Genomic DNA, 16,225 nt, shown 5'->3' with positions numbered 1-16,225 from the left:
CATGCAGAATAGAGGGAGCCTGATCCTGCATCGATCCTTCTGTCAGTTTGCCTGATATATCAAAGGAGCTTTCACCTCCTTGGTACACCCCAAAGTGCTGTACAGCTGACGAGGTTCATTAAAGTATGGTAATTTGTGCAAGTATCAGCTCCAAATTTAACTTCAGAACACCAAAATGTCTACTATTGATCCCTGTAAGGCTTTCCGCTCGTATCTAGAAGTTCCACATTTTAAATAAATCATTTCCACCATTAATAATATAATTAGCTGTCTGTACTGGCTGTGATGATTTAGTACCAGGCATTGCTACTGTCAACATTTAATTCAAATTTGCTTCATTTAAATTTCCTGATAACTCATTCAGTTAGCACTAAATTCCCACTCTGCTGTGTTATTTACAATGCTTGTTCAAATTGCTGCATGATTTAAGCCCAAAGTGATTGAATAGATTCGATGGGGTAGGCTGTAATGATGGAATTGAACCACAAGGGGGCAGATTTACCCCAGGAACAGGAAGAGAATCAGCACATGATGTGACTGATTAATTGACCAGAAAGTTGTTCTATGGTGTCTCTACTGCTCCAAAACTGATAAGCAGTCAATTTTTGGATTAAGTGTTAGCACGAGGCCTTGTCTACCCTTTCAGGTGGACATAAAAGATCCCCCACTTCATTATTTCGAAGAGGAACAGGGGAGCCATCCATTCCTGGTGTTCCAGCCAATATTAAGCCCTCAAATGAAAATCGCTTATTGTCACAAGTAGGCTTCAAATGAATTACTGTGAAAAGCCCCTAGTCGCCACATTCCGGCGCCTGTTCGGCGAGGCTGGTACAGAAAACAACATCAAATGAAATAGATTATCTGAACATTATCACATCACTACTGGAATCTTGCTGTGTGCCAACTGGCTGCTGTATTTCCTACATCACAACGACGACTACACTTCAAACCTACTTCGATGGCTGTAAATAGTTTTTCGATACCTCAGAGATGCAAGCCAATTCTTTCTACGCCGACAGGGAGTGGCACTCGCCCAAGGTTTGGTATTGAGGAAATGCAGAGTTAAGATGCTGAGGTGAAAAGGAAGCCAAGACCAGGGGCTGGATTCTCCGAACCCCCAGCCGCGTGTTTCTCGGAGGTGGGATTCTCCCTTCCCGCTGCTGGTCAGTGGGGTTTCCCGTTGGAGCCACCTAACGCCTCCGGGTAACCCTCGGGCGTGGGGTGCGCTGCCAGCGGCAACAGAGAATCCCCACGGCCCGAGAATTCCAGCCCGGAGCAGCCGTGATCCTTCTGAATGGGGGAGGAGGCTCAAGGATGTGGATAGCAGAGACTGTCCATTTTAAGTTTGTGTGCACTCCATTCCCCAGCCGGTGGGTCTCTTCCCCAACCCAACTGGTTCACGATTCTCTTAAGGTGAACGTACAGGTTCAGTTGGCAGTTAGGAAGGCAATTGCAATGTTAGCATTCATGTCCAGTAAGAAGTCTTACAACACCAGGTTAAAGTCCAACAGGTTTGTTTCAAACACTAGCTTTCAGAGCACTGCTCCTTCCTCAGGTGAATCTCCACATCATAGCATTCATGTCAAGAGGGCTAGAATATAGGGCAGCACGGTGGCGCAGTGCTTAGCACTGCTGTCTCACGGCACCGAGGTCCCAGGTTCGATCCCGGCCCTGGGTCACTGTCCGTGTGGAGTTTGCATATTCTCCCCGTGTTTGCGTGGGTCTCACCCCCACAACCCAAAGATGTGCAAGGTAGGTGGATCGGCCACACTAAATTGCCCCTCAATTGGAAAAAATGAATTGGGCACTCTAAATTAATTTTTTTTTAAAAAGAGGGCGAGAATACAAGACCAGGGATGTACTTCTGAGGCTGTATAAGGCTCTGGTCAGACCCCATTTGTAGTTTTGTGGGCATTTTTGGGTCCCCTATCTAAGGAAAGAAGTTCTGGCCTTGGAAAGGGTCCAGAGGAGGTTCACCAGAATGATCCCTGGAATGAAGAGCTTGTATGAGGAATGGTTGAGGATTCTGGGTCTGTACTCGGAGTTAAGAAGGATATGGGTGATCTTATTGAAACTTGCAGGATACTGCGAGGCCTGGATAGAGTGGACGTGGAGTAGCTGTTTCCACTTGCAGGAAAAACTAGAACCAGAGTACACAATGTCAGACTAAAAAGACGATCCTTTAAAACAGAGATGTGGAGGAATTTCTTCAGCTAGAGGGTGGTGAATCTGTGGAACTCTTTACCGCAGAAGACTGTGAAGGCCAAATCACTGAGTGGCTTTAAGACAGAGATAGATAGGTTCTTGATCAATAAGGGAATCAGGGGTTTTGGGGAGAAGGCAGGAGAATAGGAATGAGAAACATATCAGCCATGATTGAATGGCGGAGCAGACTCGATGGGCCGAGTGGCCTAATTCTGCTTCTATCTCTATGTCTTAACCCCTTGGGTGACCTGTATGACTTCCTGCAGTTAGAGAAGATAAAGTATGAGTTATGGGGCTCAGTGGGGGAGTTTGAGAAAAGGTGGGGGATGTTTGTGACCGTGTTTGAGGAGCTGTTCGTCGCAAGGGCGTGAGGGGTGGGTGATGGGGTGGGGGGTGGGTGATTGGGGGGGGGGGGTGAAAAAGGAGACAAATCTGTGCAATGAATAGTTGATTGTTGGGAAGAATGTTTCCCGGGGTGTTTATTTGCTGTAACCTACTTTGATACAAGTTTGTAATAAAATGCGTTTTTAAAAAAAGTAGTTGAGGCTGTTCTCTTGCCTTTCCTGCATCTCCAATCCTGGAGGTAAACTGTAACCAATGGAATGGTGGAAATTGTAATGTTAATGTTGGCCTTTGACACTGAAATTTGTTCTAAACATTGACATCAGGGAATCTGGCCAATTGATCCGGTGGATTCCTGCGCAACCTGGGAGGGGTGGTGGCCAGGGGCGGGGGAGAGCAATTTACAAAGATTTTACCAGAAGTGAGAGGTTCCAACATTGAGGCTGGGGCTGCTTTCTCTGGGAAAGCACGGTGGGCAGCACACCGTGGGCAGCACACCGTGGGCAGCACGGTAGCATGGTGGTTAGCATAAATGCTTCACAGCTCCAGGGTCCCAGGTTCGATTCCCGGCTGGGTCACTGTCTGTGTGGAGTCTGCACGTCCTCCCCGTGTGTGCGTGCGTTTCCTCCGGGTGCTCCGGTTTCCTCCCACAGTCCAAAGATGTGCGGGTTAGGTGGAGTGGCCATGCTAAATTGCCCGTAATGTCCTAAAAAGTAAGGTTAAGGGGGGGGTGTTGTTGTGTTACGGGTATAGGGTGGATACGTGGGTTTGAGTAGGGTGATCATTGCTCAGCACAACATCGAGGGCCGAAGGGCCTGTTCTGTGCTGTACTGTTCTATGTTCTATGTTCTAAGTGACCGAATAGAGAACTTCAAAACTCTTGAAGGGTTTAGCAAGTTAAACATGGACCTGCAGGCGCGATCGAACCGGGGGCCAGAAATATAAGAGTCCTCAATGAATGAAATAAGGAACCCAGGAGAAACTTCTCCACATAGAGACTGATGATAATGTGGAAGTTGCTACCACACAGGGTAGTTCAGCAAAATACCATAAACGCCTTCGAGGGGAGATTGGACAACTAATGAGGGAGAAAAGAATAGAAGGCAATGCTGATGAGGTGAAATGAAGTAGCATTTCCAGGTGTCCCTACAGACTGCTGTGGAGCTCTGAGACGTGAGATTTCGAGTGGGCGGCTGCTAATGAGTTCAGCCCTGAGAACAATCTAGCGAGCGAGCACGGTGGGGAATGACAGGCACGCTGCATCAACGCAGTGGGGTTCCCGAGCAAACGCTCTTCACACTGACTGCTTTTTTCTCCCAGCTTCCCTCGACAGAGGCTGTCCATGGCCCCTCAGCAAACTGCTCTAACTTATTCAGCTGCCGCGCCCAGCGGGCAGTATGCCATCTGGAAAAGGGCGGAGCATTCCGGGCCTGCTTGGCCCGGGAATCACCTCCTCTGCCACTGGAACAACTTCAAGTTCAATTGGAATTCCGTGTGCAGAGGACACATTGTTCAGTGAGCAATGCACAAGCTGAAGGGCAGACACAGCACTTCTGAGAGAAGCATTTGGCAATTTATACGCAGACGAATTCACATTGAAATATCTCCCAAGAGTCATGTAGGCCTTAAACAGCTACTGGTCTGGTGGTAAGGGGCAGACCTGCCAGTTTTTAGTCTCCAGGCTCACTCAGCCCACTATATCAGCACCTGGTTATATCTGAGGCCGGGATTCTCCCCTACCCGGCAGGGCGGGTGGTCCCGACGTGTCGGAGTGGCGTGAACCACTCCGGCGTCGGGCCGCCCCAGAGGTGCGGAATTCTCCGCACCTTTAGGGGGCCAAGCCCTCACAATGAGGGGCTAGGCCTGCGCCGGAGTGGTTGCCACTCTGCCGGCTGGCGTGAACGGCCTTTGGCACCATGCCAGCCGGGGCCGAAAGGCCTTCGCTGGCCAGCGTAAATCCGCGCATGCGCCGCAGCGTCAGCGGCTGCTCTCACCATATCGGCGCAGGGGAGGGGGTCTCTTCCACCTCTGCCATGGTGAAGACCATGAAAAAGTGTGGGCCCCGATCGCGGGCCAGGCCACCATGGGGTCAGATCACCCTGCCCCCCCCCCCCCTCCTTCCCAGGACCCCGGAGCCCGCCCGTGTCGCCAATCCCGCCGGTCATGTAGGTGGTTTAATCCACGCTGGTGGGAGAGGCCTGTCAGCGGCGGGACTTTGGCCCATTGTGGGCCGGAGAATCACCGCGGGGGCCCGCCCCCCGACCGGCGCGGTGCGATTCCCGCCCCCCCCGAATCGGAGAATTCAAGACACGGCGGGGGCTGGATTGATGCCGGACCCGGGTGATTCTCCAACCCCCCCCCATGGGTCGGAGAATCCCGCCCTGAATGTCAAACTGGCTGCAGTGAAGCATCCTGCACTAAGCGAGCCAGGGTCAGATGATGGGTGCCCGTCATGGTAAAATGCACACGTGAGCTGGGAGTTTCCAGTCCTTCCCCCACCCCCACCCCCCCCCCTGAGGGTTCTCCCCCTCCCGCCAAAGGCGATCCCCCCACGGCGGGTTCCACAGCAGCGTGGCTGGCAAACAATTCAAATGGCCACTGACTTTGACGGGATTGGAAGATACAGCTGGCGGGAGCAAAGAATCCTGACCATGAACTCGGACACAATAGGGCAGAGGATATATTGCAGAATCCACTGAATCCTGACTTCAAATTGCGCTACCACAGCTTAAAGCCTGTGAAAATGATCAGCCTGCCGACTGTAAAATGTGACCACACAGTTTGTTGGACTGTCATAAAAACATAGGGTAGAAAACCTGCCGCCCTTTCCCAGCCCCTGGCCATCCTTCCCAGCCCCTGGCTGCTATCTGACTCTGGTTCCACACCAATGTTCATCATAGAATTTACAGTGCAGAAGGAGGCCATTTGGCCCATCGGATCTGCACCGGCCCTTGGAAAGGGCACCCAACCCAAGCCCACACCATCACTCTATCCCAGTAAACCAGTAACCCCACCCAGCCTTTTTGGACACAAAGGGCAATTTATCATGGCTAATCTACCTAACCTGCCCATCATTGGACTGTGGGAGGAAACTGGGGGGAGAGTCTTTGTTAGGGGAGCGGCGGGGGGTCCCACCTGTAAAATTGAGCCCTGTGTAAAAAAAATTTTTATTGTCACAAGTAGGCTTACATTAACACTGCAATGAAGTTACTGTGAAAAGCCCCCGCCTGTTCGGGTACACTGAGGGAGAATTCAGAATGTTCAAATTACCTAACAGCACGTCTTTCAGGACTTGTGGGAGGAAACCGGAGCACCCGCACAGCCAGTGACCCAAACTGGGAATCAAACCTGGGACTCTGACGCTGTGAAGCAACAGTGCTGACCACTGCGCTACATGCCACCCATAAGTTTGGCTCCAGACCTATCCTTCACCAATGGCTTTCCCTGGACTTTAACTTTTTAAATGTGGTTGTTGGGTCAATTCTCATTGATCAGGTTCAGACTGATCCTCTATAGCCCCTCTATAGCTTACTGTCTAGGGCACCAGACATGAGGCACCAGACGGCAATCCAACGTCGCTGTCACAGCATTGGGTGCAAGTGTCATCTCACAGTTAACAAATGTCGGCTTTGCAAATGGACGAATATTGTTTTTTTTAAAATTGACAGTGCAGAGGGAACATTAAAGGAATGAAGGAAAGCAGGTCAGAGAGGAGGGGGTACCGATGGAGGCACCTGGATTAAACACTTACTGCTCTTCTTCTGTCTGCTTCATCCACTCCATGTCATGGGGGTCACGAGTCAGCTCCTGGGGAGGGGGGGGTGGGGAGAGGGAAGGAGAGTGGACAATGAAAACTGAAACAGCCAAACGATGAGATTGATCAGACAAATCAGGTTTATTTATCGTTCTTCCTCTGACCTGTTCCTCCCCTTCAGTTTCTGTGTCTGACTATCACAACAGAAGATACTCGACACGGTTCAGTGCTGCTTCTGTTTAAACTGCTACCTTTAGTTTATGCCAGTGTTCTTCAAACTTTTTTTCCGGGGACCCATTTTTACCAACATCCCGACCTGCGCGACCCACGCCGGCCGACCTGAGCGACCCACGCCGGCCGACCTGAGCGACCCACCATTTTCTCTTACCTTGTTTGCTGCTGACAAAAATGGAGGAAATGGTTTTAGGTCCCTTTAGCCATCATACACGCTCCTCCAATGGAATCTGTTGGATGAAGGTGAAGCCTTCCGGTGTCGGAAATTATGGCATCTCCATCTGTCCAAAGTTCTGATTTTTTTTCCTGTGAAATTTTATCAAATAAACCCCCCCCCCGAACTTGTAAAAATAATAAAATGAGTAAAATAAATGAAAAAAATGAATAAACCCCCCCCGAACTTGTAAAAAAAAACAAAATGAATAAAATAAATGAAAAAAATAAAAATTAAATGAATAAAATACATGAATAAATGAATAAAAACCACGACAGAACTTGTAAAACAAAAAGCTGCAACCGTTTAAGAAAATAGTGGCCGCACTGCGCAGGTGTGCCCCATTATCGGCGCGCACGCGCAATGCAGCCAAATTTCTTTTTTTTTAACATGTTCGCGGCCGCTTGCAGCCGGCGTTATGAAAAGTCGGCTGCTGGGTGGGGATTTGCGCCATCGGGAGTGCCGTGGACAACGGCTCCGCGACCCTCCCGACACCCACCTGCGACCCACCTGCGGGTCGCGCCCCCGACTTTGAAGAACACTGGTTTATGCCACTGTATGCTATGTCTGTACCAATGTACTGTATTAAAAATCTTATTAAAAAGCGTTAATGTCTACATTTACAATGGGAATTGATGATATTGTCATATTGTCTGTCTGCTGAGGAGGCGCTAAAGCCACCTACACTGTTCGGTTAAATGACAATGCTAACTCAGAGCACTGGCATTTTCCCTCCACCCCTCCTGGTCTCTTCTGCACTGACCTGTGTGCAGCTTTCCTGGAGACTCTGCTGGCTGAGCTGGGACTGTAAGCTGTCGCACTCTTCTTTGTATTGCCGCTCCCGCCACTGGCAACTGTGCAGCTTCCTCTGGAGCTCATCCACCTCCTCCTGTAAACTCTGAACTTCCAGCTCATCCAGTTGGGGGACCACGGTCCTGCAATTCTGTTGTCGCCTGGGGCTCTCCAGCCCTGCAACGCAGCACAATGCAACAAGGTCAACTTCACTGCTCATCAAACACACAATGGATAAATGCTAAACCTCCAAACACATCAACCCTTCGAAGCAAATGATAAAGAAACTAAACACAGCAACGGTCTTGTGAATTCCACTGACAGCCCTATTCTTTGTCAATTGTAGACGTGAATGTCAATAGAATCCTCCTGACTTGACCACATGTCCTTCAGAATCATCGAATCTCGACAGTACAGAAGGAGGTCAAGTGGCCCATCGAGCCCTTGGAGAGAGCACCCTACCTAGGCCCACGCCCTGACCCTATCCCAGTAACCCCACCTTACCTTTCTTTGAACACTAAGGGGCAATTTAGCATGGCTAATCCACATAACCTGCACACCTTTGGAGTGTGGGAGGGAACTGGAGCACCCGGAGGAAACCCACACAGAGATGGGGAGAAAGTGCAACCTCCGCACAGACAGTAACCCGAGGCTGGAATTCAACCGAGAACCTGGCGCTGTGAGGCAGCAGTGCTAAGTACTGTGCCACCAATCTCCTATCTTTACCCGTCTGGACTCCACGTGACTTCAGATCCACAGCGATGTGGTTGACTTTGAACAGTTGACTTGGGCGTCACGGTAGCACAGCGGTTACCACTGTTGCTTCGCAGCACCAGGATCCCAGGTTCGATTCCCGGCTTGGGTCACTGTCTGTGCGGAGTCTGCACGTTCTCCCCATGTCTGCGCGGGTTTCCTCCGGGTGCTCCGGTTTCGCCCCACAAGTCGTCCACCCCACCCCCCGCCAATTTTCCTTTTTTAAATCCATTCAAGGGATGTGGCTGTCACTGGACAGGCCAGCATTTATTGTCCAACCCTCATTGCCCTTGAGAAGGTGGTGGTGAGCTGCCTTCTCAAACCGTTACAGACCATCTGGTGTAGGTACACCCATAGTGTACGCCCATTGTGTACATCCATAGTGTACACCTATAGTGTCGTTAGCGCTGGCATCTCAGATTTTGGAGCCAGCCAGAGTTAAGGAGCGGTGATATAGTCCCAAGTCAGATTGGTGTGAGGCTTGGAGGAGAAACTTGGTGGTGGTGTTCCCATGCATTTTTTAATAATCTTTCTTAGTATCACAAATAGGCTTAACATTAACACTGCAATGAAGTTTCTGTGAAAATCCCCTAGTTTCCACACACCGGCACTTGTTCGGGGGCAGCACGGTAGCATTGTGGATAGCGCAATCTCTTCACAGCTCCAGGGTCCCAGGTTCGATTCCGGCTTGGGTCACTGTCTGTGCGGAGTCTGCACATTCTCCCCGTGTGTGCGTGGGTTTCCTCCGGGTGCTCCGGTTTCCTCTCACAGTCCAAAGATGTGCAGGTTAGGTGGATTGGCCATGATAAATTGTCCTTAGTGTCCAAAATTGCCCTTAGTGTTGGGTGGGGTTACTGAGTTATGGGGATAGGGTGGAAGTGTTGACCTTGGGTAGGAGGTAGGGTGCTCTTTCCAAGAGCCGGTGCAGACTCGATGGGCCGAATGGCCTCCTTCTGCACTGTAAATTCTATGTTCTATAGCGAGAATCCGAATGTCCAAATTACCTAACAGCACGTCTTTCGGGACTTGTGGGAGGAAACCGGAGCACCCGGAGGAAACCCACGCAGACACGGGGAGAACGTGCAGCCTCCGCACACACGGTGACCCAAGCCTGGAATCAAACCTGAGGCCCTGGCACTGTGAAGCAACAGTGCTGACCACTGTGCTACCGTGCCACACGTGAACAGTCCAGTGTAGCACTGTGGGTGTGTTGCACTGTCAAAGATGCCATCTTTCAGCTGAAACATTAACCGATGCCTGGGTGAATATAAAGAAAACCCAGGGCCCTCTTTTGAAGAGAGCGGGGGAATTATTCCCGGTGTCCCCTGACCAATACTTAACTTTCAATCAACATCACAGAAACAGATTATCTGGACATTATCACATAGCTGTGGGATCTTACTGTGCACAATTTGGCGGCCACAGTTTCTACATTAGGACAGTGACCACACTTTGTAAGTATTTCATTGACTGTGAAGTGCTTTGCGATCTCCAAGGGTCATGAAAAGCACTTTATAAATGCAAGCCTTTTTTTTCTTTTGAACTACTCCCTGACATTGCGAGCTCCACACCATCACCATTCTCTGGCTAATGAGCTTTAATCGCCAATTGCCAATTGGATCTCTTGGTGACTTCCTTCTGCGAACAGGATGCTAAACTAGTTGTTGAAGTCGAAACCAAGGCACAGAGCTTTTCTTTATCCAGCGAGATTATTGACTTTGTTCCATCTTAAAGCTCCCACACCAGTGTCCCAGCTGTCACCTATTTATATACTTAATTAAACAACATCCTTCGCCTGTGTCAGAAATATAACTAACAGTCCGTAAACATCTTATATTGATGGCCTCAAGTTTTGCTCTTCCCCACAATTGCAAACACCTCCTTCGAGTCTAGAACATAGAACATACAGTGCAGAAGGAGGCCATTCGGCCCATCAAGTCTACACTGACCCACCTAAGCCCCTACTTCCACCCCATCCCCGTAACCCAATAACCCCTCCATTTTGGGCAATTGAGCATGGCCAATCCACCTGACCTACACAGCTTTGGATTGTGGGAGAAAACCAGAGCACCCGGAGGAAAGCCATGCATACATGGCGAGAACGTGCAGACTCCGCACAGACAGTGACCCAGCGGGGAATCGAACCTAGGACCCTGGCGCTGTAAAGCCACAGTGCTATCCACTTGTGCTACCGTGCTGCCCAAAATCTACTCTTCCAAAATCGTTCAGAATTTTAAAGACTTCTATTAAGTCACCCCTTAGATCTTCTCTTTACAAGAGAAGGGATCCCATCTATTTATCTTCCAAGACATGAAGCACCATTGCTCTGCTAGTTAGTGCTTTGCTACCTTTTAAAAGGGTTTTTTTTCAATGATGATTGCTCCTCCCACATGCCCGAGAACCCATTGGGTGATTTATGTATAAGGCCGGCCTGAGAACGGATGGACAATGGCACAATACCATAACGACATCCGTGGGTCGGGCTCAGCTGTACAATTTGCTCATCCTTCGCCTGGAGCTGGTCGTTGAGCATCTGAACCGAGCTGTCCCTCAGCCTCAGCACCTGTTCCAAACTCTGAATTGTGGAGACATGATCCTCAGCCAGGACTGTCTGTGGGGAGAAAAATAAAATTACAGATGAGCGACAGGAAAACAATTGGTCTCCATAGAACACACGGGCTTCTTTGCTGAGTGGTGGGGTGGGTAGTGCCCCTGGCTCTAAGTCAGAAATCCTGGGTCCCACCCCAAGACCTGATGGACATGAGAGGTGTGTTGATAATGCAGCCAGATGGGTGGATTGTCAACCTGCAAATCCTCCCAATGTGCCTGTGGTAGGCAGTTAGACACCTGGTCAGCCATGACTGCTCTGGAGTGACGCGCCTCAGGCTCTCAACCTAGGGCTGCAACCTCCGGTCCCCAAGCCGCCTGTTTCCCGGCAGCGTGCCGCTCGCTGGCAGCAGGACTTTCTACCCCCACCCGCTTGTCAATGGGATTTCCCATTGAAGCCCCCCCCCACACTGCCGGGAAACCTGAGGGCGGAGGTCCGCTGCCAGCGGAAACGGGCAATCCCAACGGCCAGAATATACCCGCCCTATTCCAAGAAAAACAAGTTACAGGACACCAAAGTGTGAGGTAATTTTTCTGGCTCATGCACCTGCAGCTGTGGTAATGCTTTCCGGCTGACTGGATTAAGCATTATTTTGTTTACATTGAGAAGCTGAATTTCAAAATCACCCTCTTCCTCCTCTACTGAAGGCATTAACATTTCGCAGAGTTAGTCTGATTGGTGCTGGCAGACCTCCAAGAACCTTGCCTCAGCAACTGTCCTTCCTGCCTTTTAATATTCATCCCTGATATGCACGCCGTTGACGAGGCAAAATTTCACCACACATCCCTGGTTAACCTTGAAGTTCCAGGTGATGGGTCTTCTTCTGCACGTCCTCCCCCTGTGTGCATGGGTTTCCTCCGGGTGCTCCGGTTTCCTCCCACAGTCCAAAGATGTGCGGGTTAGGTGGATTGGCCATGCTAAATTGCCCGTAGTGTTCTAATAAAAGTAAGGTTAAGGGGGGGGTTGTTGGGTTACGGGTATAGGGTGGATACGTGGGTTTGAGTAGGGTGATCATGGCTCGGCACAACATTGAGGGCCGAAGGGCCTGTTCTGTGCTGTACTGTTCTATGTTCTATGTTCTAGAACCACTGCAGTCTATATGGTGAAGGTGGTGAAGGTAGTGAGCTCCAGGACTTTGAACTGGCCGCAATGGGGGATCGCTGTTAAATATCCACATCAAATGATGTGTGACTTTAGGGGAACCCATGCACCCTCTGCCCAGACCCTTCTTGGTCACAGAGGTTGCTGGTTTGGGACGAGATGTTACACCAAGGCCTCATCTTCCCTCTCAGGTGGATGTAAACAATCCCAGATCACTATTCAGAGAAGTGCAGGGGAATTCTCCCTGGTTTCCTGGCCAGGGGCTTTTCACAGTAACTTCACTGAAGCCTACTCGTGACAATAAGCGATTTTCATTCATTTTTCATTTTCAATATTTATTCTTCAGCCAACATCCGTAAAAATAGATGATCCGATTATTGTCACATTGCTGTTTGTGAGATCTTACTGTGCAGTAATTCACTGCTGCATTTGTCACAGTACAACAGCGACTATACTTTCAAAGCAATTGGTTGGTTGTAAAACACTCCCGGGTGCAGTAAAAGGCGCTATGTGAATGTAACGCCATTCTGTTTACTCACTCTGCAGTCATGGGAACTCAGGTTCTGCTCTAATAGACGCAACATACCTTTCATGGGTGACAGACTATTGCAAAGAAACCATGTCCCTTTTACTAAGTCAGAACTGTATCTTAAAAAAAGATTTTCATTTATATAGCACCTTTCAAGACCACTGGATTTTTGACAGCCAATGAAGTCCATTTTGAAGTGTAGCCACTGTTGTAATGTTGGAAACACAGCAGCCAATTTGCACACAGCAAACTCTTCCAAACAGCAACGTAATAATGACCAGGTTGTCTTCTTTGTGATGTCGATTGAGGGATAAATCTTGGCTAGGGCAGCAGAGAGAACTTCCCTGCTTTTGTTTGAAGTAGTGGAATCTTTAATCCTCTGCATCCACGCCTTGGTTTTAATGTCGCATCCAAAAGACAGCACCTCAGACAGTGCAGTGCTCCCTTGGTATTGCACTAGATTGTCAGCTTTGATTATTGTGTTCCAGCCCTGGAATGGGTCTTCAACCTACACAGTCAGGGGCACTGAGCCACGGCTGAAACCAGGTGACGTTTACCTGACGTGAGAGCCAGATGTACCTCGGAGACTGCGGCCTATTTATTTTCCACCGGCTTTCCATTTTAAAAAAATAAATAAATTTAGAGAACCCAATTCATTTTTTTCCAATTAAGGGGCAATTTAGCGTGGCCAATCTACCTACCCTGCACATCTTTGGGTTGTGGGGGTGAAATCCACGCAGACACGGGGAGAATGTGCAAACTCCACACGGACAGTGACCCAGAGCCGGGATCGAACCTGGGGCCTCGGCGCCGTGAGGCAGCTGTGCTAACCACTAGGCCACCGTGCTGTCCGGCTTTCCATTTTTAGCATTCTCCCTGCACCATATGCTATGCAGTCTCAAAGGAAATCACTACTAGTAGCTACAGCCAGAGCACTGTCATGCATGCACAGATCCTTACTGCAGGAGAACTATCCAAAAGGCCTCATTGGGAGCTGTAACGTGACGTTAAAAAAAATCACTTTAATGTGAGGAGTAATGGTGAACTCACCATTTCTAAACCCTTTCTGCAAAATTCCTGTTCTATCGCCCCGGGCTGCCTGACATCAGTTCCTCTGATAAAGAACAGCCAGAAGTCACAAGGTTTAATATTTAAAGCAGGTAAGCTTGAAATCCCAGCCTGCATTTGGCTCACAGGATACATGCCTGATGCTTTGAAACAATTCCTTCCAAAGCCCCTCCAGCAGCAGCTGCTAAAAATAGAACTACGAGAGAGAGAAAAAAAAAAATTCCCATGTATGCTTGCATCACAGACTACAGCCAAGATGAAAAACTGCGAGGGTCGGAAATTAAATTGAATTTAAAAAAATAGAAAAGCTTGAGCTGTTCCATTTCTTGAACCTGAAATATTCATCTGCATTCCTCCCTTGCCTATCTTATCAAATGTTGACTGTCCCACCATGTACTTTCCAGCATAGATAGAGGTTTTTCTTTTCATAGAATTTACAGTGCAGAAGGAGGCCATTTGGCCCATCGAGTCTGCACCAGCTCCTGGAAAGAGTACCCCACCCAAGGTCAACACCTCCATCCTATCCCCATAACCCAGTAACCCCACCCAACACTAAGGGCAATTTTTGACACTCAGGGCAATTTATCATGTCCAGTCCACCTAACCTGCACATCTTTGGACTGTGGGAGGAAACCGGAGCACCCGGAGGAAACCCACGCACACACGGGGAGGATGTGCAGACAGACAGTGACCCAAGCCGGAATCGAACCTGGGACCCTGGAGCTGTGAAGCAATTGTGCTATCCACAATGCTACCGTGCTGCCCATTGCTACCGTGCTGCCCATACCGTGTATGTTCTGTACATCGTGAAATGCAGCACCATTTAACCCGCAGCATCCTTTCCTAATGATTGGAAAAGGCCACATTTATTTTTTTTAAAAGATGAGCTGGCAGAGCCTTCTTATCGATCGCTGGAGTGGCCAACGGTGCAGGATTGGCCTGGAGTCCCCGAGGGCTAAAGGGAAAATTAAAGGGGGAGAATACTTTTTAGGCAGCGAGTGGTTAGGTTATGTAAGTCCTCGTGCCCGTGACTGCGGAAGAAGCAGATTCAAGCCTGGCTTTCAAACGAGGTCTTGGATAATTAGCTGAAGGGGTGGGGGGAAAGAAATTGCAAGGCTACTGGGAAAAGGTGGAATAGGGGAGGGGAGGGTGAAGCTGAATTGCTCTCGCAGAGAGCCAGCATGGAAACAAGGGGCCAAATAGCCGCCTTCAGTGCTGTAACCCTTCCGTGGCGGCATGATTCCAGCCACCTCCATGAGCAACCCGAGGGAAAAATCAGAGGAACATTTGAAAAATGTGGTTTTTAGAAACATTTTCTTTGAACCCTTCTGTTCATTAATTATGGAGATATTAGAGCTGGGGAGAAAAAAACTTTGTGACTGGCAGTCGAGCAGGAGCCAATTGAGGAATAGAGAATTTAGTCACATACCGATTGGTGGAGGATGGTGGCATACCATAATAATGGACATGGAGGGCAAAGTGGTTAGCACTATTGCCTCACAGCACCAGGGATCTGGGTTCGATTCTGACCTTGGGTCACTGTCTGTGTGGTGTTTGCACGTTCTCCCCGTGTCTGAATAGGTTTCCTCCGGGTGCTCCGGTTTCTTCCCACAGTCCAACGACGTGCAGGTTAGGTGCATTGGCCATGCTAAATTGCCCCTTAATGTCCAAAATGTTAGGTGGGGTTATAGGGATAGGGCGGGGGAGTGGGCCTAGGTAGGGTGCTCTTTCGGAGAGTTGGTACAGACTTGATGGGCTGAATGGCCTCCTTCTGCGCTGTAGCAATTCTATGATGGGTGAGCAATGGCAAGTGGGTGGGGGTGGGTGCTTAGAGGCAGGAGGTCATGAGATGAAATCTCCAGGAATATGTCCAACCAGAGACAGGAACCGGAAGGCTAGTGGTTTAATTTTTACAATTGAATGTTTTGCTGGGCCCTCTCAGAGAAGGAAATTAAGAGCCAACCATCCTGGGTGGCACGGTGGCGCAGTGGTTAGCACTGCTGCCTACGGTGCTGAGGACCCAGGTTTGATCCCAGCCCTGGGTCACTGTCTGCGTGAAGTTTGCACATTCTCCCCGTGTTTGCGTGGGTCTCACCCTCACAACCCAAAGATGTGCAAGTTAGGTGGATTGGACATGCTAAATTGCCCCTTTGTGTCCAAAATTGTGCAGGTTAGGTGGGGTTACAGGGACAGGGTGAGGGCCTCGATCGGGCGCGCTTTCAGAGGGGCGATGCAGACTTGATGGGCCGAATAGCCTCCTTCTGCATTGTAGGAATTCTACTTTTAAACCCCAGCAGCGATCATCAAATATCGTCTGGGGAATATGCTCAGTGATGCAGTAATCTTTACAATTCTTCCCAGTACTCATTTTAACTTCTCCCTACTGAAATCCAATCAGCAATCAAAAAGTAAACCTCTGTTTCTTTAAAAGACATTTTTCCTCAGAGCTGTTTTGTGAACTATACACATCCAAAAATAAACACTTCACATCACTTTGAACAGTTGTCAATAAATTCGGGCCCATTCCGGGCTCACAGCGGAGGACCTGTCCGGTGATTTTCAGCCCAATTCATTTGGAGGCATGGGAATGGCTGCCTGTGATCCTGTGATACCCACCAGTCTGCA

The 16,225-nt window shown here is 49.3% G+C and overlaps 1 protein-coding gene across 7 annotated transcripts in view; it reads right to left on the bottom strand.

The window, feature by feature from the left end:
* The window catches only part of tbkbp1 (TBK1 binding protein 1), a 165,641-nt gene that overhangs the window by 114,742 nt on the left and 34,674 nt on the right, over positions 1 to 16,225 (bottom strand). For all 7 annotated transcript variants that reach the window (XR_005458179.1, XM_038779153.1, XM_038779147.1 and 4 more), the window contains exons 5-7: positions 10,755 to 10,905; positions 7,513 to 7,718; positions 6,299 to 6,354 (exon numbers count right to left, since the gene is read on the bottom strand). Coding sequence is in view for 6 of the 7 variants with exons in the window: in XM_038779153.1 (XP_038635081.1) it covers positions 6,299 to 6,354; positions 7,513 to 7,718; positions 10,755 to 10,905 (413 nt within the window). In the remaining variant the exon portion in view is untranslated. The remainder of the gene's footprint in view (positions 1 to 6,298; positions 6,355 to 7,512; positions 7,719 to 10,754; positions 10,906 to 16,225) is intronic.

The sequence above is a fragment of the Scyliorhinus canicula genome, chromosome 19, assembly GCF_902713615.1.
Source record: "Scyliorhinus canicula chromosome 19, sScyCan1.1, whole genome shotgun sequence".
NCBI classification, from domain to species: Eukaryota; Metazoa; Chordata; class Chondrichthyes; order Carcharhiniformes; family Scyliorhinidae; genus Scyliorhinus; species Scyliorhinus canicula.
The sequence above is the reverse complement of the archived record's forward strand: the minus strand, read 5'-3'. Positions and strand labels throughout refer to the sequence as shown.